The 24030-nt window shown below is 45.4% G+C and overlaps 2 protein-coding genes across 2 annotated transcripts in view; both read right to left on the minus strand.

The window, feature by feature from the left end:
- Positions 1-24030, minus strand: part of GALNT9 (polypeptide N-acetylgalactosaminyltransferase 9) — a 410584-nt gene that overhangs the window by 229445 nt on the left and 157109 nt on the right. The gene's annotated exons all lie outside the window — the stretch shown is intronic.
- Positions 1-24030, minus strand: part of LOC147649896 (uncharacterized) — a 159322-nt gene that overhangs the window by 29378 nt on the left and 105914 nt on the right. The window contains exons 6-7 of the mRNA XM_086855459.1: positions 20977-21157; positions 20134-20233 (exon numbers count right to left, since the gene is read on the minus strand). Coding sequence (XP_086711585.1) covers positions 21020-21157 — 138 coding nt within the window. The 3' untranslated portion in view covers positions 20134-20233; positions 20977-21019. The remainder of the gene's footprint in view (positions 1-20133; positions 20234-20976; positions 21158-24030) is intronic.

Consider the following 24030-nt stretch of genomic DNA (forward strand, 5'->3'; position numbering starts at 1 on the left):
TGGTATCAGTACCTTGGGGCTCTGCATCTGACACAATTTAATAAAGGTCAGTCCTAACTGGGTTTGTCCCTGAATAAAATGGATTCTCCACCATTTTGAAAAGAAAAAGAATTAATAAGAGTCCATAGCACTAACAAAGAGCCTCAGATTGCCACGTCCCTGTTGTCAGGGGTTGAAACCAGCCCTGCTGTGCAGGTGTGGGCAGCAGCTCAGTGACTGCACAAAGCCTCAGGAGCACAATCAGGTTGCAAGAGCTGCTTTGTTATTGCAAAAAGCACAGGATGCAAACCCACAGCTTATTTTAATGTTCCTGGGATGGCTCTGGGGACTCAGGATAGCTGAAAACAGTAGCAGCCAGGTATTTTCTGCTCGAACTACTGGTCCCACAGGCGGGGCTCTGTGGCTGTAAGCATCCCATCACATCCTCACAGCACTGTTCCTGTCACATTTCTGGCTAGGGTTTAAAAAGAGGGTACATAAAGCTCTCATTTCACAGAGCCATCACCCACGAGCACCCCAACATCACGATGCAGGGTTCATTCCCAGCTGATTCATTCTGCAGGCAAGCCAAGGCTTAAAACACCTCACCAGATTTTGTGTCTTTTCCTGCCCTTCAGTGATTTTTCATAACAGAGGATGTGTTTCTCTTCTTCGGTCCTCAGCTGGGAATTTCACCTCACTAAGCTGCTGTTGTTGCAGGGACCTATGACCTCCAGCATGCCTTCAGGCCCTCCTGCTCTTTTCTTACAGCACACCATAGCTGTAGCTTGTGGTTTTTATTTCAAGCCTTAAAGTTGTGCAGGGAAGTATTTTGTGCTTTATCGCTGTGGGAAGCCATGGAGAATGGATTCTTTCAGACACTGCATTTACCCCCACCCCCAGCTCTTTCCAAACTTGTCTTTCCACAAGTTGAAAGCCTCTCTCAGTTGGAGTAAAGAACTGAAAAGAAAATCCATTTCCTCTGAGAGTTTGCAGTCCAGCCTGTTTTTCTAGAAAGTGAGCATTCCCCTCCCTGCAGATAAAACACCAGAATGACCAGCAAATGTAATTTAATCATCAGGGAAACAGACATTACAGCTCAAAAGCACCCATGTCCTTGGAGGAAGGGTCGGGTGCCCACTTCACCAGTCGAAGCAGAGTCAGGTTGAAGTGTCAGGGAAGACACTTTTCAGTGAGTACCTGTAGAAAAGTACTCCAGAGTACTGAAACTGTCATTAAACACAGCACAGGGCTCGAGTGCTTGGGACCCTATTAAAGTTCAAGCATTCCATGCTTCAAAACAAAGAACTTACCTGCCCTACAAAGGGCAAGATCCTGTGCCTGGCATTCAAGGCAAGTGTTCTTAATTGAGAATTTCTGCATCCACCAACACTCATATTTAAGTTTTCTTTTAAGCTTACTGTAAAGCAGAGAAAGAACTTGCAGCCCAAGTATCTTTTCTTTGCTACAAGACACATTTTCCAAAGATCTTCTGCCACTGCCACAGCCCCTGTGCCAGGCCACGTGTCCCCAAGAGCTGGGGGATGACAGAGAGTGATGGGGGAGCATTTCTCTCACTGACATTGCTCAGATGTAAAAACCAGGGTGTGAAGTAGGAAAGAGAGGGAAGGCCATCAAACTAAAAGGTTTGTTTTGCTGTTCTTTTTCTTTCCCTCCCCCCCAACAAATTAAATAAAAAGTCTAAAGACTACAGCTTGCATAATTTAACATGCCTGTAAACATGGAACATGCATAATTGATGTTAAACAACATGCTAATCACCTCATAATGTGAACAGAGAGGCAACCTACCCTCAGTTTATCTATAAGTAACAAGATGGAAGCCTGCTGAGCTCTGTATAATAGGTTTTCCCCCCCCTCTTACATTTGTGTCTCAGCATGATGGTAAACCACAGCTTAGGCAGGAAACCTGATGTATTATTTATGCCAAGCTTTGAACTGAAATGCTTTTCCCTGTGTTATATAAATATATATATTACTCCTTCAAACACAGTGATTGATTCTGTCAGGTCACTGTGGGAACACACTCCCTGCTACAAGGGGAAGGGAACTGCCAGCAGTGGGTGAGGAGCTGCTCCCTTGGTGCACAGACACAGCCCTAGACCTGCTCCTGTTCCTCTGGCTGCCTTGGGAACTTCACAGAGGTCCAAAGAGTTGTAGAAACGCTGCCAGCACAGGGGAGCACTGCAAGAGAAGCCTGTGTGGGTGTCCTGTGATCTTTCACCTCTGCCAACTCCACACTGCTGAATGCAGTGGGAAGCAAAGGGCCCTGCTCCAGCCAGATCACAGCAGCTGCTGCAGGGAAGGCAGAAAGCCACGAGCACCTGACAGCAGGGACACAGCTCCTGTTGACTTCAGAAGAAACATGAATGAGCTTCAAAGCAAAATTAACCAGAATTTTCTCACATTTTGTTTTCACAGGATGATGCAGCTGGGGGCTGAGTTGAGCTAAGAGGTGTTGAGCAGAACACCAGTGAATCCTCAGGTGCCTTCCATCCAGCTACCGCAATATGTATGATTTTTGCCTTGTCAGAGGTCTGGCTTTAATTAAAATCAATCTTAAATAATTTATGTAGCATTTCATTAGATGTATGCTGAGTTAGACCAGGGCACTCTGAGTACAAATAGATGCATCTGGTGTATGAGCTGAGAAGCTGAGGTCACAAAAGGGCATTTTGGGCTCTCCTTTTTGGAATTTGTTGTTTAAAGACAGAGCACCAAATAATCTTTAACCTTGCCCTGGGCAAGCTCTCTCCCATGCAATATGTTAGCCAGATAATTAAAGGACTACAGATAGCCACAAACAGATGCAAGGCATTTTGTTTTAATGCCAGAGCTGTTTCACTAGTGGCAATTTAGAAATTTGACATGAGTTCTAGCATGGCCAAATTGTGCTCTCAGCTGAAAAAGAGGTAAATATTTAATGGTGGAGAGGGTAAAAAAAATATATTAAAGAAAAATAAACAAAAGGTTGTATGAAATAAGAGATGTGAATATAAGGCCTAAAGCCAACATAGCCAGGATCAACTGTACTGAAAAAATTGAGTTTTCCATCTCTGAATGGAAATCATGCCTTTAGAGTGATGGCAATACTGCTGGAAAGCAGTAATTGTGCAAACCCTAACCCCAGGCTCATTCCCACTGCCCACTCTGATCATATAGATTGGGGTCAATCTCCTTTAACTTGGTTCACTTGAACTTCAACATCTTCCAGCATTAACTATTGTACTTTTCCTCATTTGAGGACTCTTGGTGCAGGTGGGTTCCAGGGCACAGCAGCTGTGAGGATGTGAGCTCCCTGCAGGAGGAGCAGGGCCAGCACTGAGCTCTCCAGTGGCACAGCAGAGCCCTGCACTCAGCAGCCAGGGACACGGGGGGGAAAGCTGGATCACAGCGAGGGAGCTTGGTGTGAGAATTACATCACTGGGAATGAAATCCATCTCCCAGCCAGATGGAGCTGGGCTTGTTTATGAGCCTGGGCTGTGATATCCACTCACTCCATCTGGCTGGCGCTGAGGGCAAGTCCTGCCAGCAGATACCCTGGAAGGACTGTTCTGCTCCAGCTTCCATTTCATCATTCCATGTTAATCAGTGTTCTCTCCAGCCTGGTGGTGAGGGCATCACGGAGAGGAAACACCAAGCTATGAAATGCAGCACTCTCTTCCTGATTAATACTAATGACTAAAAAAAAACAAAACAAGAGTCTCTTGAGCAAACCCTGCCAAATTTCTGCAGTCTCTGCAAAGTCTCATTTATACAAAGATTACTTTACAGCCTTCTTTCTGCTGCCTTATCGTGGCTGTAAATTGAATTAACGCATCCAGAGCCCTGCAGCACTGACAGGGGATTTAGAGGTCTCAAGCTCAGCAAGAGTCTTCCTCTGGACTATTGTTTTTCCAGCCACAGTGAGGGCATCCTGGCCATAAGGACAGTGATGCTGGTGAGGGAAGATACAACACTGCTACAAAATGGTGAGAGCCTTTAGGAGATTGTTCCCAGTGACACAAGTACCCAAGTGGAGAAAATACAAACCAAAACAAAAAAAAAACAATCCTTGTTGCAATGAGTTGCTGACAAGCAATAATGAACAAGGGATACCTTGGCTCATATTAACCATCAAATTATGATAGAAGACAGAAATATATATACAAAATGTCTGTATATGCAGAGAGCATTGCATGTTACTCCAAACAAGTTTTTATGGTTCAAACACTTGGTATAATCACCAATCATGAAACTCAGTGAAGGCATCCAAAACACACCCTCAGCACTGGTGGCACAACTTTGTTAGTCTCATTTCTCTTAAGTGATGTAGGCATAATATCCTAAATTAAACAGAATGAATGAACTGAATTGTTCAACGTTTGATGTGAAAACTGCCTCTCAGCCCAGAGGGGAAAATAAAAACAAAGCAAGAACCTTTGTTTTTAAAGCAAGGCGGGTGAAGGTGATGATTTTTGCTTGTCCTTCAGCAGAGGCTGGCTGTCTCCACGGTGGGTGTAATGAAATTAGCCATGGAGGAGCTGATTCCCAGCACAGAGTCTGTGGGACAGCACCGTCATCTAGTGGGCACTGCAGAGAGAGCTCCCACAAACTCTGCCTTGGGACACACTGCTGGGATCTGACCACATTCCCTGGAAAGCCAGCTCTGAGTGCCTGGCCAGAGCCACACGAGGGTCACCCGGCTCCTCAGCCCCTGCATCACCGCTCAAGACAGACAGCAGCTCCTTCTGGACTTCAGACAATCAGTGACAGATTTTCGGAACAGAATTGTGTCTACCACATCCTCACCTACCAAGTCTCAGATGTTTCTTTTTGGCAATCAATAGAAAGACTCATTTTGAATAAGGGTGAAGGGTTCAGGCAGGAAAATCATTGGCACACGTATCTGGAGTTTTTTTTCTAATTAAAGCTGCCACAGTGCACCAACCTTAAGAGATCACATATTAGTACTACTGCCTTCTTCAAAGTAAACCTTCCTAATAAAGCCAGAGCAAGGAACTTTTAATGACACTAATCCATCACTAAATTCTCTTCTGGGAGAAAACACTAAAACCACCAAAGGTTGCAAATACTCCTGAATCACAGTGTTTAGGTCTGCATCCAGATGTCACTCTGTTTGTTCATCACCATCAGCTTTTCTCCAGCCCTCTTCCTAAGGCAATATTGTCACCAGGCCCTGCCCTTAGGTTACCAAGCATTGGACCTTTCTTCCAGAGGATGCTGAGCAGTGGAGCTGCCTCCCATCCTAGCTGAGAGAAGCATTAGCAAAGTAATGAATTTTTACTACAGTTTTATATTTTGTCCTTTTGTAATCCCTGTCAGTGGCAGAGCCTGGATGAGGACACAGCTAGGACTGGGAGTGCCCTAAGGGAGTTACAACACTTCTCAGTCTCTGATGTGCTGCATCAAGTTCCTGTTTTAAAGTGGAGCCTCTGCTGTCAAGACCTTTGCCTAGTTTTGAGTTGTGGGATTTTTCTTCCACATTCCCACTCTTCTCATTGTTCTCACAGCCCCTCTTTCAGTTTTATGTCCTCAGCAAGTTTTCCCCTCCTCCAGAGATATTAACCCACTTCATTTGCTGCCTGCTGGGTAAAAAGATAAAAGGGCTCCACTTGTGTCAATTTAAACTCTCTCTTAATAAAAGGAACCAGAGCATTTATGCAGCAACTATTTACCTCATTCTGTGGCGTTACAGCCAGGTATGTGCTCCGAGTTTAAAGCAAGCAGCTAAAATCCATTTTCTGTTTCTAGGAGAGGGAGTGAAATCAGCTCCTAATGAGACTGCAAAGTCTCCATTCCCAGCAGAGGACAGAGCTACATTTACCACTGGAACAGCACAGAAAAAGGTGGAGTCTTAATTCCAAAGCAGACATGCACAACACAAATTAATCAGCCAAGACTAACTGTGCCACACTGGGACCATCAAGTTTGCTCTGATGAGTATGTGCTGCAATCCTCATCAGATCCTGTGGAATTTAAAGATGCAGAAAGGTCAGACACTCTGTCTTGCTGTCAGAGCATTCAATTCTCCACTGCATACAGAGAAGACCAGAACTCTCCATCCTCTGAGTTCTACCTTTTGCCAAGCAATTGACTCTCATGACCTAAAATGATGCACTGATGCCTTCAAAAAATGCTTTACTTGAAGTGTCACCTTTTAAAGTTTAAATCTATGAATGCAGTCAGAGAAGGCACTTTTCTTCCCTTTCCTCTGTGTAAGAGCTCATCTGTGTCCCATTACTCCTGCTCTCATTTGGTGCTGGAAATCCCATGTCTTTACCCTCACTTCGACTCAAAGAAACAACTTCAAGTATTAGTTTATCTTTGTGGTGTACAGGCATTCACTCAGCCACACAGCAGAAAGTGTTTCTGAGCTTATCACAGCCTCAGTTATTCTGAAGTCATCATCCCCAAAACCAGCAACAGCAAAACAAACCTGAAGAAAGCATTCAGCTTGCAGTATTATTTTAAGTGGGTTGGTGACAGTGACTGAAAATCGGGAATTGGATTTCTAGCATAAGGACAGCCAAGGAAAACCCTCACTATGCATTCAACTATTCTCACATAAGATTATCCCAGAAGTCTCACATGGTGCCACTAGATGTCATTCTTGGTCTTTCAGTTGAAACAACTGTTTGGGTCTTATTTTTGCCTCTAGTTGTTATGCCAATTGCCACAAAGAATGAAGACCTTGCCATGATTTTACATCTTAATTTAATATGATAGTGCCACAGGAATATATTTGGCTTAATGTTTACGAGAGAAGACACATGCCAAATTCCTCCAGTATGAGACAGAAACTGGTCTGCTCGTAATTCAGCCCAGTATATGATCTTCTCAAAAGGAACACAGGCTTCAAGAACTTCTTGTTTAAATATTGATCTCATCCTCAGCATTGTTTAATCCCTCTAAAAACATGAGAGGAAAGCAGTGCTTTATTGCAGGGAGGCTCTATTTATTTGCAGGGGTTTTTTGGTCATCTCCTATTTGCCAAAGCTAGAGGTGTAAATGAAATTATATTTCCAAAGGTCTTGTTATTTAAGGAAACTCTGATGGAGACAACGTTTTAACCACATTTTAAAATAATTACAATTTCCACTTGTGAAAGGGGAACAACATGAGGGGTGGAACTGGAAGGCATTGAGCAGCAGGGTAAGAGAGGAGCAGGATTGCAGAGGGAACTGAGCACAACAAGCAGACCAGGACAGGACACCAGGAACAAAGGGAATTTGAGAAAAGACTTTTCAGATTGCCAGCACCAGGACTCTCCAGAAAAGGCACTTACACATGGCCATAGTGACCAGCATGACAGACCTGGTGTGCATTCACAAACAAGAAGTGTTTTGGTGCTCTAAAAGCTCAAGACTCCAGACATGATTATTCCAAGGCCAGGGCTACAGACAGCCCCATAACACACAGGGGTTTATATTTTTTGCTGTGAAGGTTACTTAGATGCTTGAGTAAATCAATCTGACCCTTTCTCAAGGTTGATTAATCAAAACACTGGCTAAGCACTCCCTTGCTAGCAGCAAGTGCACTTAGGCAGCGACGTGCCCTCCGAGCTGATCCCAGCCAGGAAAGGTCCCTGCTGCACAAGGCACAGCCTCCCCTCATCCCAGCAGCTCTGGCATTCCCAGATCTCAGTGAAGCACAGGTTTCCATCCTGGCAGGGTTAACCCAGCCCCTCACTTTGCCCTTTACCTGCATTCAGCTCTCTCAGGGAGAGGGGCACAGAGCTGTCGCAAGTGCCAGCTCCTCCAGCTGACAGCGGCTCCTCTGGCTCCCTCCTGCCTTTCTGCAGCCAGGCAGGAGCTCACTGACCACAGCCCTCCCTGATTCTCCCTGAACAGACTGCAATATCCAAGGGCTTGGGATAGGCTGCCTTCCTCCCACTGATGTGCAGAGGGAGGAGGGTTCCCTTTGCCAGAGGGTACCTGCAAAAGAGCAGATGTGCTCCTGTCACCTGAAACACATCACATCTGTGCTGGCCATCACAACACCCAGCTCCTGTTCCACTTCCCACAGTATCTCTCATGTCTGACACGTGGCAGTGATGACCTAAAGGCCAATACTCTCACCAAGAAAGGAAAAATACTGAAAACAAAAATTCTAATCTAGTCAGGAAAGAGGAAAAAAGAGCAACTTGCACAAGCAACAGACTCGTAAGAGGAAGCTGAGCACAATCTTTACACCGGGAAACAACCACAGGGAAATAAGCACATCTAAAAATGAAATTTGTTTGGAAAGAGAGCAGGTTTTTTTTATTGAAGGAAAACCATGTGTGACATTGAATTTGAAATAATCCATCCCACATCCATGAAAGATCCCATTCTAGCCCTTATTCTCCTGAGGCACATTCAGAAGTGAATAACTCTTGTAGGGATTATTTCATTTATTGCAAGTTACAGCCATGGGGAGCCTGGTGGCCACTGAGCAGTAGCACCACACAGGAGTTCAAGATGAACTGAACAAAGATGTTTCTCTGGACATGAAGTCAGAACCAGCACATTCTGTAGCTGAAGAAGCTGCAGCCATCCTCATGATGGACACCCAGCTATAATTACAGCTCAGCAGCTGCGTTCCATACCTCACTCGGAGGCTGCCAGCACATCCTAGCTCTGTTTTGGTGCTGTGAGTACGAGGGGCAGAGCAGCCTCACTGCCTGATTAAAGCAGCCTTGATTTATGCAGACAGTCGACTGGAGCTACAATAAATAGATTTGTAACAACACAACACTACCGTGTTACCAGGGGTAGCTGGGGATGAGTTCAGGACAGGTGTTCTGCAGAATTTATAATCCACATCTGTATCATGAAGCAGCAGGCAGCTTATTTAAAATGACAAGGCTGGGGAGAGTCTGAACAGTTCTCCTTTCCTTTTTAATTTTTTTTTTTTTAAATACAGGGAGGCTGGTGGGGAGAAACCCAGCCAGCATTTGCACCGAGCCAGTGGTCCCACTGCAGTTCTAACGTGCTTAACACAGGGGAAAACATCTTAAGGGAGTGAGTGGTAATGGGCCATGAAGCATATGGCAGTGTTGTGGCATCTCAAGAGCCATATGCACAGGCCTACAAACTGTCGGGATGTGATACACTACAGATAATATCCGTGATAAATTATTCACTTAACCAAAAATTGTACATCAACCCTCAACAGCTGGTAAAAGCTGGATCCTTGCCCAGTACATTAAGGAAGTTTGCTTCCTCAAAGCTCTACTGTTCTTTAGGGGATTTGAATTATGCATGTTACCATGAAAGCTAATGCTGTACATATGCATTCAAAGTTATTATTAACCTCATCAGGCAGAGAAGGAGTGGAGCAGGCAGCTGTTTTTCTAGCTCATGTGCTTAGGATGTGGTGATGTTTTAAAGGACTTGCTGAGAGCAAGGATGTAGGAGTTTATTTTCCCCTTAGAGCAGCCTGACAGCAGCCAGTTCAGGCTGAAGGGTCTCTGGGGTGGTCATTGACAGAGCCAAGCCTCCTCTTCAATATATTTATACTAAAAGAACTAAAAAGTAACATTTTTTGTTGACCCACATTATAGCTGTGCTTTCTGTTTAAGGATCTTAAAACGCTTCCCAGACAAGTGGGGTTACTTTTAGTGTCAGCACCAAACTCCACTGCACCTCCCAGAGCCCCCTGCTTCAAGTGTCAACCACTGTAGGGTTTGATGCTATATGGACTGACCAAGCTGGCAATTACACCAGCTTAATCTTAGAATTCCAGCACACAAAAATCAGCTTTTTCTCTGCAATGTGCAATATTCAGGATTTTTCCCAACCACCACTTCATCAGTCCCTCTTTTCTCAGCCTCCCCCAGCCCCTGGGACCTCTTTCCCCCATCTGCTTTAGGGAATTGTCTCCTCATGACAATACTGTATATTTTCCCTCCAGCATCCAAATTCACCAGGCACCCACTTTCAATGTTTACATTTCATTATACAAATTCTGAGTTGAATTTGTTATTACAGATGTAAAAACAAATTAAGAAGCTTCAAAATCCTCTCCTTTCGCCCATCCCAAACTCATTGGAGAAGCCTGACTTGCCATTAAAAAGACTTTGATTTTTTTTCTATGCAGCTTTAAGGTTGCATCTTCAAATGCTGCCTGCAGGACTGACATTTTCCTCCTCATCCCAAACAGCAGGAGCAAGGCTGTGGCATGAACTGCAGGTGGAAAGCCTGGGACAGTGAAGGTAGCACCATTATCTCCTGCTTGGCAGGATGCTCTTGGCATTCATTTTTTTGAAGCACCCCCGGTCTTTCATTTCTCTCCCGTTCAAATATTTTGCTCTGCCAAGAGATTCAAAGCCAGGCTCTCTGGATAAATGGCCAGCTGGTGCTACAGCACTGAGTTTCATGGGCTGGAAATGGGTTTGGAGAACAGTTTGTGGGCAGTTTACATCCCCTGGTCAAATGAGAACAGGGAGGCAGACCAGACATGCTTCTGGGACCTGCAGTAAGATTTTGCAGCATTAACTGAGCTATTCCAGCAGCTGCTAGATAGAGCAATAATCTTTGAACGTGACTTCTTGGTCTCTTCTTCCAGAAAGACAAGCTAATTAAAAAGAGGTTACAGAGAGATTATGTGGACCAAGGGGAGATTTCTGAAAGGCATAAAGAGCAGCTCAGCAGCCATTTCTCCCCGAAAGTCAATGTGAATTAGGCAACTAACTCCCACTTGTCCTTTGAAAAGCTCTGCTTGCAGCTTTTAAAGCTTGTCCTCTGGTTGAAAATAAATAAATAAATGCCAATGTCTTCTAGCAAAGCTGTGCATTCCCTAAGACAAGATTCTGATCCCTTAGAGGATCAGTGCACGCACACTGGGCAGCAATTTTTGGTGGTTGTGCTCTGTTCCTCAGATGATCAATTGTTTAAACACGACCCATCGACCCTGGCTCCATGTTTGGCCAAAGGTGTTTGGTAAATAAGGCCAGCACGCTCCTGGTGCTGTGCTGCACACAGGCTGTCACTGCATGTGCAGACACAGAAATGCAGTCGCTGTCCCCAGGCCTTCTGGAGACACAAAAGGAAGGAAAAAGCACCGAAGTGAGAACAAGGCTCACTCTCCTCCCCAGACAGCCCCAGCAGCACCTGCTGGCAGCAGCAGCTCTTTGCTGCAGGCTCTTCTCCAGGGCACCCTGGGAGGAACCAGCGAGCCAACATCTCAGCTTGAATGTCAGTGTCATTTACACAGCAAATGTCACTTAAAGCTAACACCAGAAGGAGCTTGTCGGGGTAATTCACCAAGAAGCAACAACAGCAGCTTAGCAGCTCTTTCTCCCCACATATACATATAAAAATATATCTATCTAAAATTGGATTTAGACTGCGAAAGGTTTTCTCGTGACGACATCAGAGTGGTGAGTTTGACTTTACAGCACCAAAATCAACATGGTACAATGTGTGCCACAAGCCTGACATGATTTTGACACCATTCCTAAAGATGCAGGCACTTTACACTCAGTATTGGCTCAGTTTTTGGCAGCTCTGCTCAGATAAAGGACCAGCCCTGCCAGTGGTCCTCGGACTGGATAAACTTGTCCATAGCTGGACTGAGGATTGCTAGCACATTCTGCACTAATCATTGACAATCCAACACAAGTGACAGCCAGCCACTGCTAGCCTGGATTTTCACTGGGAGTTGGAAACAGGAGAATTTCTCTCCAGATTTCTGCTGCCTCAGCCAAGTCTCAGAGCTGCACCTCAGAACTTTACATCAGCTGCTCCCCTGATGCCACCACAGCAAGCACAGTCCATCTCCTGCAGAGACTGCAGCAGACACACTGGTGATCAGGGCAGGGAAGGCCAGCAGGCAGATCCCACCCTGCCAGGCCTGCAGAGGAGCTGCAGAGAGCACTGCCACAGCCCATTTCCCCTGCAGGCTGAGGGAAGCTGGCACTCTGCCTGGGGAAGCCATTTCAGATGCTTACGGGGCTGACTGTGACCACAGAGTAGGAGGTAAAGGTATTTACAGCATTTCATACAGACAGAATCTTACTGTTGTAACTACCTCAGCTCTTGACCCACTAAAATCATGTGTTGTTTTTAGGATATGCCCTGTTCCTCTCAAAATCCTTCCTGCAGGTTACCTGGGACCTGCAGAGCAAGCACAAGGGCAGGATTGGGAAGCAAACACAGAAGAATTGCTGTTCATCAGACAATAAGGGTTGGTGACTACACATCCATTTAGTTACTCTAACACGACCCACGTGCCTGACACGTGCAAACAGAACATCCACCTGTCGAATGGAATTACCTGTGGTGATGTGCAATATATTTTTATAATGTAAAACACAGATTGGAGTCTTCATTTCCTCCTTCCTTGACAGAATGCAGCTGCACAGAACAGAGACATAACACGGGAGCCTCATGAATCCAGAGCTAAGCTGCGGGAGACCAGGAGCAAATAAATATTTCACAAAGTGTTAGCACAAGACACGACAGCATAAATAAGTGTGAGGATAATGGCTCCGAGTGCAATTTGGCTTAAGTCATCTGTGCCTTCAGAAATAGAAAGATGATTTATTTCAAGCCTCAGCGACCTGAGAGAGAAGCAGTGGGGGTTTTCCTGGGTTATTTATTTATTTTTAATCATTATCTTTGACCTTTCTGCAAGCAGCAAAGGGAGCAGGGGTGGTGGGTCACTGGTACAATATGTAGGTTAGTGCTGGAAATATTTCTCAGGGGTCTGAGAGATACATGAAGTTAGCTGAGGTGATCAGAGCAACCCCCAAAGCCCCTTTTGCTGGAACCTGTTAACTGTGTGCCTGTGCTGTGAGCCCATGCTGTGGCCACAGCTGATGAAAGCTTTTACATTTAATAGCTCTCAATGGACATTTCTTCCTTCAATTCATCCAACTGCTTTTTGACACACAAAAACTCAACACCTCCCACCCTTGTGGCAGTGTCAGCACACTGTGAGGAAGAATGTCCTTTTTAATTCGGGCCTGCCATTTAATCCTGCCATTTGATGCCACTTAAATCACATCCTAAAAGAGTAAATGCATGGTCACTCCCTGTTCAGTCCTCTTGTTTCACTGGGGATTTTACAGCCCTTGGTCACAGTCTCTTCAGTTGTTTCTTTCCTAGGAGGATACTCTTGGCCCTTTTCTAGGTCTACCGAACCCTGCTTGAGTTGGAGCAGGGCCCAGTCCCAGCACACTGGTCCTGCAGCAGATGTCCCACAGATTCAAACAGTGGCAGAACAAGGCTGGACCTGTCACAGCCTAAAATGAACCAAACTGCTGCAGAGAGGAACACAACACACCTAGCAAAAATTTGCTGAAACAACGTCCTAGATCTGACTCAGTCCAAGATCCAACTCCAGGTCAGAGGGCTTGGCAATTACAGCAGAGAAAAAGCATCTTAAATGTACTTTTTGTCTCAGGGCTTTCCCTGTTGTTTTTTGTTGGGTTTTTTAATATTACTACAGCTCATACAGAATTAAGCAACATAAAAACAATGGTAAATCTTTTGCTATTCTGAAGCCTTCATCAAGCATTAACCCTTCATCTGAAACACTGGAAAATAGTAATGAGGCGAATAGAAAATTCTGGAATTCACAAAATGTAAATTAATACAACCTTTGACCCACAAAACGCCCTCAGGTCAGCTCAGGAAGCAGAGCATTTCAGGGTATCACTCCCAGATAAAGCAGACTGGGATTTCAGCTGCACACACCAGGCACCACAAGAACCGGTTTGTGCGTCACACATTGCTGCAGGCTGACTTTTCCACAAACTCTTTGGAGCCTGGTGGTGCTTCCAGACATTGCCAGCCCTTCCCAGCCGCAGAGGAGCCGCTCCCTTTCCCACTGAAGTAGCTGGAATTTACCCACTGGGATTTCAGGCTGCAAGAGGCCAGCAGGGGCTGGCAGGCTGCCACCCTGTGCCACACAGAGCTGGTGGCACCGAGCCAGGGGCCAAGCTGCACTGGCACCTCCAGCTCTCCAAGCTCCAGCTGATAAAAACACAGATAAAAGGTAAAAGCCACGTCATGCTTTGGGTGAGAGGGAAGGGTTATGCACAGCCTGGTGAGGGAGGAGCTGCCATTTAGCCAGCTGGAAGAACAGTGGTGTGCCAGTCACACAGAGCCACCTTATCTCTGGCCCTAATTTCCATCACGGGTGCTGGAGCTTGCTCCTGGAGGATGGCCCCACTGGGGAATGCTGTACTTGGCACAGCAGCTGCCCTGGCAGCTCCTCCTAGATGCTCTCTAATGCTGGAGTAGGAGGTAGATTTGAGGAAGGAGTGCACAGATAATTATTTCCTCCTCTGAAATCCCTGCTGGATTTGGCAATCCTGCAGCAAACGCCTCAGCGAGAGCCAACCGGAGGCCAGCCTTTGTTTGCCCTTCCTCCTTTGAGTGACTGGCAAAAACAAATCCAAACCCTAAACAACCCCTGGCTGAAAAAAAAAGCCAAAAAGAAACAGAACCTGCACTCCTGAAAGTGCAATATATTATTTTGAGAGTGTGTCTCACAGCCACAAAGGCAGCCTGCGCTGCTACAGACACAAGGCAGAGTGGGCAGCTGACCATCTGCAGAAGGGCTGAAATGCTCTTTAATAGCAAACCAGGTACTGAGTTTGGATGGATCTGTGCACACCCCAGAGCTCTGGCAGCACGTGGCAGGGCCATGGAAACAGCTGCCAGGACATGGGGACAGCAGCCAGCAGGCAATGCCACTCCTTTGGCACTTGCTGCTTCTCGACCATCCCGGGGTCCCCACAGCATCCCCAGGTAGGGCAGGAAAGGCACTGACACAGAGGAGAAGGCTTTCCCTGCCACTGCTCACTCTCCTTTTGTGGGCACAACGAGCAGCTGACTCCAGGCCTGATCCCCAGCATCTGTAAACCAGCCCAGCCTCGCAGATTTCCATGGGCTGGAGCCGACCAGCTCCTCGGCATTCCAGCAGCAGCCAAATCGAATCCAACCCATTAGACTGGGGCTGGATGCAGGAGCACAACAAACAGCCCTCTGCTGCAGAGCCAGTGGAGTTAGGCCAAGGCTGGATGCTCCTGACAATCCTGCCCTGCAGCTTCCTCGGAGGCTGGCTCCTGCTCAGGAATCTGGGAGCACTGCGAGGGTTAGAAATGTGACTCAGGAAAAATGATGGCCACATTCTCAGCTGCTCTAACCTGGCTTTACTCCACTGACTTCTGTGGAGCAGCAGCTATTCAGAGCAGCTGACAATCTAATCTAATTGCCCTGCTTTGGCCTGAGAGAAGGTACACGGCTTCCAGCCACAGGGTGCTGCCACACTGGTCAAAATGTACACACATGTACGAAAAAAACAAACTCTCTCCAAAAGAAATTGTCAAATCTTTAGTGAGAATACTGTCCAACTCATTGTCTGGTTCAGTTAAATTAAAAAGATGCTATAACAGATTCATATACTTGCCAAGGATTGTACTTCAAGCACTTCCCCCTCCATCCCTGCTTGTGCCTCCTTCCCCAAAATAAATCTTATCTCATGTACATGTGACCTACTTGCAGATGCTCACACTCCACAAAGCAGTTTCATAAAGAGAACTCAATTACACCCAGGTAAGGTTCACCTAGAGAAAGAGCTCCACCCAGGCAAGTATGTCACCCAAGATTAACTACCCCTACTACTTGACTACCCAGTCTTTTTAAATGGTACAACCTACCAATCTGGTTAACACGACAATTATATATATATATATATATATATATATATATATATATAAAAGAAACTACCAAAAACCCCACTAGATCAAATAATGTTCAATACCTAAAATTAGCTGCATTACAAATATTGTTTTATCCAGTGTCATGATTTATTGGTCTCCTCCCCCTGAGAGCTTCTATTGACCTCAGATTCACCTCAATGAATCTTGATTTTTGAATGAAAACAGCAGTCAATAATATTTACTTCCTATTGACTTCATCCTCAACAGCACAAGGAGAAGACTGAACTATTCATGACCCCCCTGTCTCAGGTCTAATCACAGTGGTGAGATCCAAGGCACCATCTCTGCAGGTCAGAGGGAGCAGTAACACCCAGCAGTGACCCCACCGTGAGGTGACGGACAACTCACACATCCAGCAAGTTCATTTATGCAGAGAGGCAATGGATTTCCTGAAATCTCATGACCACTTCTCTGTGACAAGAACTTTAGTTTGGAAAAAAATGATCCTGCTCCTGGCTAGTCACGTCTGTTAAATCTATCATCGGGCTGCAGCAGCTTTAAAGCATGATATGAAGACTTGCCACGAGCAGCTGGCAGTCAAATTTACACAGCAGGAGTGATTCAATTGCATTCCAAGGTTACTGCTGCTGTTTATTTACACCTTTCCTGATGATCCAGTGATTTTAAATGGAAAAGCTTCCATGTGCTCACCCATTAGGCCTTTCATCATCAGTTTGGCAGCCAGGTGTCTCTCAGATGGTCAAAGTCACAGGTTGGCTTAGCTGTGACTGTCAATGGGAAACTCAAATTCTTCCCATCACACCTAATGAACAGACAGAGCCTTTCCAGTGCCAAGTTTATTCTCTGCCTGTAGGATTATCTGCAAACAGATTTGTTAGCCTTGATTCACACGTGGTGGATCCTACGGAATGCATCATGCTCCCTTTGCATTTACCAGTTTCCTGATCTATTAGTCATAATTTGATTCTTAACTTTATTAGATTCCCTCCTTCAAATTCAGCTTGTTCTTTGCCTGACAAATCCAACCATTGCACTGGTGATGAGCTGTGTTCAGCACCCTCCCACGTTCCATCACAGATGTTACGTGTCCTGCCACGGTGCTTCAAGCGAGGCCTTGGCAAGATGAGTCCATCTGCATTCTCCAGTCACCTCCTAAATCTGTTCTCAGCCTCCCCAGTTCTGCTGCCATCTCACAAAACAGAGCTCCCACTCCACAGCATGTCCTTGCTCAGGTTGTCTCTAAGCCACCTGCTTGGATTTCCTCTTCTGACCCATCTGCCTGTGTAGAACTTTGTGTCTAGACACATTATCAGTCTCTCTTTACAGCAACAAGCACTAAGCTGAGCCTACATCCCTCATTCTTGGTGCCATGGGCTGCAGGCAAAGCAAATGTCACTGCCAGGGAATGCAGGCAAGTCCCATGTGGCCAGCAAAGGCAGTTGTGACACCAGAAACCACCCTGCATCCAGCAAACACCAGCTAAAAGAGGCCAACTGCCTACAATTTTTTTTCCCTTGGTACATTCAGGCTCAGGGAAGCAGTTCCAGGTTACCCCTCATTAGGCAGATGTTCTTTAAATGATTTATGCTTCTATCAAGCTTGATATCCCCACAGAAGATTGTTAGTGAAAAGCTCTGTGTAATCATTTATAGTGGGATTTATGATGTTTAACTTAGTAACTCTCTGCAGGCCCTCTAACAGGATGGAGGTGGGCTGTGGGCAGTAAAAGGTCAGTCCCAAAGGAAGCCAAACACCATGCTAAGAGGAAACTAGAATAGGGCTCTGAAGGGCTTTGCTCACATTAGAGGGGAAGCAGCACAGACTTTAATCATCCTTGCCAAAGGCATGCACATGTGAGGAACAGAGGAACCAGGCAAGATTTTGCCTCAGATTTTCAAGGTTGGTGGTAAATGTGGTTTTAGACTGGTTATTGGCTTAATCTTGCCCTCATTTCTTCCTTTGTTTATATTAAGTTGCCTCAATTACATTCCTGTATTAAGCAGTCATGCAAATGTTTTTGTTTGGTTAGGGCTTTTTAATGTTGTTAATTTATTTTCAGGCCAAAAAACACCCCCAATCTAAAAAAAAATCCACCAAAGTATGGGATAAATAGTAACTCATTACACCAGACTTTGGTCCCCTCTTGCAGCACTAGCATACTCAGAGGTGGGAAAAGCTGTTAAAGTCATCTCAGGGACATCTGCAAAACACCAGGACATTCTGGAATTAAATTTCAAGTTTTAGTCATCTTTTTTGCTTCCCTGTTTCTTCCAGAACTGGGAGGTAAAGTGCTAGAATACACCCAAAAGAAAACACAAGAAAAGCTATATAACTCCAGAAGCAGGAATCACTGACAGGCTCCTGGGAACATTTCTGCTTTGCAGTGCAGCCCCCTCAGCACTCAGATAATTCAGCTCTTTGGATTTTACCTACCCAGGCTAACCTGGAGCACCTGGAAGTGCCTGCTCCTGCAGCCCAGGAATCTCAGTTATTATTCTGGGGCACTTGAACACCCTCTCTCCACGTGTCTGACCCAATGTAACCCAGCCAGACCCAACACCCCAGTCCTGGCCCAGCAGCCAATGGTCATGGACAGCATCACTGGGCAGGCTGGGAATGTTGCTAAAGAAAACTGAATTACAGCTCATCCAAGCAAAGAGCATTATCAGGAACAATCAGCCTGGCATTCTCCTCCCCAGCACACCCACAAAGGTTCTGCAGTGCTCTGCTGAGCTCAGGTACCTGCTTGCTGTCTCAGTTCCTTCACCTGCAAGACGTGGGTTTGTTTAAAATCCTGTTTCCAGAGCTGTGAACGCTCTCACAGGACTGGGAAGTTTACAGATCTCTTACTGCTTTTGTGCAAGCAGCCATGGGACACCTTCCTTACGGTTCACCACACAGCAAGGGATGTTTCCCACCCCAGAGAGGGTGCAGGCAAAGCAGCCTGGACAGTGCCACAGCGGTGGGAGAGAGCAGCAGCAGCTCCAGGAGCTCGACCCCTGCTCAGCACCTTTGCTCAGCACCCCCAGCACGGGCTCTGCTGTGAGGCCAGGTCATTAACAGAGCTCCAACTGCAAACCTGGCTTTCCCACAAACTCTACAGACACCCTGAGAAAAGCCTCTCTGCTTCCTTCCCACCCACTTGTCCCCCAGGCCAGCTCTGCTGGAAAATCCCATCCTCCCTCCCACACAGCACAGAGCAGGGGCTTGACGGTTCCTGGAAGAAAATGTTTTAAACACACACACTTGCACCTGCAGCTCCTGGCCCTGCGTGTCACAGAATTTGGAATTAAGCAGCACAGCTATTGTAAAAATGAGTTACAGCACTAGCTCCTTCATCTCAGTCATCACAAGGGCTATATCCCACTCCTGTTTTGGTACCAGATGGCTCAAGGTCTATTTTTCAACAAGTGCTGTCTGCTACACTTGCAGCAAGTCCTTTGAGTTACAAGGCAAATCTCTTCCCTTAATATCTTTTTCATCCTTTCCCCCTCCCCTCTTTGAGCTCACAAGTACATCTTTTCTTAAGAAACAGAAAAAATCTATTATTCTTCAAAGGCCCAGTTGTGTCCTTCATTTACTGAAGTAGTCAAAGAATATTATGGGTCATTTTGTCACCATGGAAACCACAAATAGACCTTCAGGGTTTTGGAGAGGTGATATTATTTTGGAGAGGCTGTGCAGGGCTCTCTGACAGAAAATAATAGGGATGGCAAATCAAGGAGACCTTTTATACAGACTGTGTGAAATGCAAAGGGTATCAAACATCATTTCTCTGCCACCGAAGACTACTCCAGGCAGCAGTTTAATATGGTATCCTCTGACAGCTGAACCCAAATGGAAAATTAATGAGGCAGCATGATATATGAGTCTTTTTAAATCTCATAACCAGCCTCCTTTATAGAATAAAAATGGTCAAATCAGTTTAATATTAGTGGAGAGGTTCTCTGTGTGTCTTTCTTCTGAGCCTTGTCAGTGCAGTGCTGAAGAGACAGTTTTGGTTTATTGACTGTGTAAGTCTAGCTGTTTTCAAGTTTTGGACTGTCTAAATCAAAATAATTCCCATTTTTATTGGTTTATCAAAATACAGGAAAGATATGAAAGCCTGAGGAACACCTGGGATCTCAAAGGGAGCCACATCCTGGCATTGAGGAGCCCTGAACGCCCTGGGTTGGTGGCCTGGGACAGCAGCTCCTTCTCTGCCCTGTATCAGCAGGGTTTTCCCAATCTCACCCACCAAATTTGGTATTTCTGTCATGAAAAGAGGGACTTATGCACACTGACAGTGCTGGCTGCTCTGAGAAAAGAGCAGAAAACAGGAGAATGCCCTGAACTGAATGTAACCCACCCCAGGTTCAGTCCATGCCCACACAGCTGTCTCCTCTCCTCTCCCAGCACTGCTCTGTCAAAATCCTTTGGGTGTTGACCTCGTTCTTTTGCAGGTGAAACTCTTACCTGCATAAATAACCAAACTCATGCAATTCTCAGGCCAGAGGAGCCTTTCTGTAGGCATTCCAGCACCCATATTCTCACAACAGAGTCCCAAGCTGAACACCTACAGAGATGAGAGCAGAAGCAATTACCAAGTTCACACAAAACGATGTCTTATCCTACCTAGGTGGGTACCCTGGCACTACCAACGTTGCCACTACTCTGAATTAGAACAAAACCTGAAAATCTCAAGTCATTCTGCAGAACAGAAATTTCAAAAAGCTTCTGTTTAGAAACAAGTAACCACTTCACTGAAACACTGAACAAACAGCTCAAAAAATAAACAAAGGAGTCAAAACAAACACTCCTTTCCAAAGTTTTCTGTCAAAACATCTTTGAAATAGACACCTTCATGCAAAACATTTTAGCATTAGAAGAAAAAAGAGAAAAGTGCTTTATAAAAGACACTAACTCTGCCAGCTTCCTCCACAGAACAGTTGTAAGCAGATCCATGGCATGCAATCATCTACTGTGGTTCAGAAGTTGTGCTTCTCCTGTCACCCCTCAGCTGGAACAGTGTAATCATCTGGGCACCTTCAGCATCCAGTAAATAAAAACACAGTGCCCTAAAGACTGGAACTTCAGAACATGAAAGCAGAGGGATCAACAGAAGTTAGACAAATAACATTTTGCTAAAAGTGAGCCCTCATGTAAAAAAATAATGAGCATTCAACACAGAGCAACAGAAGGAAACTGCTGTAGATTTCATTGCCTTGTTAAGACAACCTCAACCCCTCTAAAAAACCACACTGGCTATGGTTCAAAAAGCTCATGAGGTGGCACTTTGCTTCTCATATTACAACTCACCCAGCTCTGGCATCTCCAGGAAGGGAGCACACTCCAAGCAGGCTTAGAGAAGCAGCAGGAACTTAAACTCACAGCCCTTCACTCCCCTCAACTCCAACACAGCTATCCAGTTGTTTTCCTGATTCCCAGCCCAATAAAATCCATAAGCAGAGAGTCCAGGGGGGCACATGCCAGGGCAGCACTATCAAACAAAAAGGAGAGGCAGGAACCCCTGATGAGCTGTTGGGCCAGTCAAGGAGGAACTGGATGAAGCTGTGTGAAAAGAGGTGGGAACAGAGCATCAGCCAAACCTCAGTAGTTTCCAAAATGGCCAGTTTGATATGTTTAAGGATGATAAGGGGGAAACAGGGATATAAGATTTTAAAAATAACTTTTCATTATTTCCCTCATTCCCCAGCTCTTTTGAAACAGTGAATGCTTTACTTTTCAACAATGCTAAAAGCTCATTCTGCCACTAATGTTTGATGCACAACAGATGACCCAGCTCGTCCAGCACTTTGTGAAACCTCCTGCACTTGTGCCAGGCAGAGCCTTCACCTTCACAAAGATTTTCACCTTCACAAATGCAGTATGAGAAACATGGGGAGGCCTGGGAGATGAATTCTGGCATATTTCCTGTGAGTTACATGAAAATCCCAATCTGTTTCTCTAATGAGGAGCATCATAGTATCAATAAATGCATTTATTGGCCTGATAACATCTCCATTCCTATTTCATCAAGACTTCACTCAGAGGGTGGGAAGACAAGAAGGTCATTTAATATTTCATGTGAAAAAAAGTTCACTGCCCAAAGCAAACAGTAAATGGGGAATAAGGTGTGCTTGTTTCCTTTATCATCTGATGCTGTGTTGGTTTTGCTCAGGCTGTAAATGACAGTGTTGTTCCAAGCCCTTCTGCTCTCAGCACCAGTGGATGCTCTGCAGTGGCTGCAGGCAGGCTGAGCTAAGATTTTGCCTGCTTTAGCCATCTCCAACCAAGCAGCACCACATCCCCAGAGCAGGGCTCTGGCTGGCTTGAAATACTGCCCAGTGGCAGCAGGAATACAGCAGCCCAGTGTTTAAGTTCTTCCTCCACTAAGTACTTGGAGACCTTTCTTTCCCTAGGCTCCCTAAATGCTTTATAAACATTTATAAACAGGCAGAGTGAAAAATCAATGCAGAGGTACTGTGGGGAGGAAGAGATAGCAAGGAAAGGAAAGACAAACTCAATGAAAAATGAAATAGTGCCCATCTATTTGCTACCATCAGCCTTGCTGTTCCAGGGCCTTTTCCTCACTCCTCCCTGCCCCAGTCTTTCTGTGCAGGAGAAAAAAAGCAGGCATTTTGTTCAGATCAGCTGCAACAACCAATGTGGTTTTAATAATGGGAGTGTTTCCTCTCCTTCCTTGAACTAAGGTTTGGAAAGTCAGAGATGGTTTGGGAACTCTGCAAATAATTCCAGGCTGGAGCTCTGAGCTGCAGTGGTCACTGCCCACGGCCTCCCTGGAGCCCTGGGGTGGACACTGGGATCCCACCCCCATTTCAGAGCATATGGGGAGAGGATGAGCACAGACCTGTGGGGAAGCTGGGGCTGAGCAGTGACAGGGTCTGTGGGTGAAATCAGTAGGGCTGTACAGACATAAAACTGGGATGAGATCAGCCAGATCCCACTGCAGCCTCATTCTGCTGTCTGCATTGCTCAGGTGAATTCAGACACTTTAAAAAAAAATATTAAATTTAATTTAAACAAAGTTTTGTTTCTGCCCAGCATAGAAGAAGCATGGTCTTGCCCTGACATGCTGCTGGGAACTTCACTTTTGCCTTCAGCAGGATCAGCAGCAGAGCCTGAAACAAGAACATTTGCTGGGAACAAGCTCGGTGCACCTTGCCCAGGTGCCGTGTTTTCTGTAGCCTAATGCAAACACTGTTATCTCCCTTACTCTGGCACTACTAATAACAAGTTTATACAGTTCATCTTAAACAAATATTGGGAAAGTCAGTCCTTACAAGGTCTGCTAAATTGCAGAGACGTCTGTGCAATTGCAATTGATGACACAGTGTTGAATTATACAAAGGAAGGGGTCAGTGCCAGTCAGGCTATTTCTCAGAGCAGATTGCATGGAGGTCTCATTTAACACTGCCAACTCTGAACATGTGCACTGTATAAAGCAGAGCTTTTATGGTTCTATCAAAGGTCCCTAATTTGGCTCTAGGAGCCATCTGCTGATTTAATAGGGGATCTGGATTGTTAGGTTGGGTTTGTTTTTATGGAGTTTTTTTAATTTGTTTAAACACCTAAAGCTTAGGCATTTAATAGAGAAAAATATTGCAATAAGTTAATCCTCTGTGCAGTAAAAAAGGAGAAAATGAATGCATTCAGCTTTGTTTAATTTTGTCTCCTAAGCAACCAACATATTGGATACTGTGGGTACCAAACCTTCAGCGTGTGAAAGTCATTAAATTAGCCCTTCCAAGACTGCTGCAACCATATTATTAGGAAATTTTAGATGAATTACACTGTCAAGACTGTTAAGTATCACCTTGTGCTTTTATCAGCCACTAATTAAGACTGAAACAGAATGTTAATGCCCATCCTACTTTGGCTAAACAAACAGAGATAATACACACGATGCTACCTATATTTAGATAATAGGCCCAACACCCACTATACATATATTCTTCCTCTATTTCCCCATGCAGATCTATGTGATAATTAAAAGCCCCCTGATGCCAGAATAAGGAACCTTGAAAGGGTATTTCACCTCCTAAGCACTGTGGGGCTGGTGACATTTCCACTTTTCTTCCAAGGTAACAATCTCAAGACCCTGCTTCAAGAGGAGCACAGTGAGAGATGTGGGTTCAGCCACAGCCCCAGGGCCTGATCTCTCCACAGAGATTTGCTGGAATTTGTTAAAAAGCCTGAGCTGACACAAACCATCACAGGACCCAGCTTGAACAGAAGTGCCAGAGCAAACCAAGGATCATTCCAAGCAAACAGGATCATTCCAAGAGCTCAGGCTTTACAAACACCAGGGATAACCCCATGAGGTTCTCCCCAAACCCATCCTCCCTCAGG

Source organism: Cyanistes caeruleus, chromosome 18 (assembly GCF_971803275.1).
Source record: "Cyanistes caeruleus chromosome 18, bCyaCae1.hap1.1, whole genome shotgun sequence".
Lineage (NCBI taxonomy): Eukaryota > Metazoa > Chordata > Aves > Passeriformes > Paridae > Cyanistes > Cyanistes caeruleus.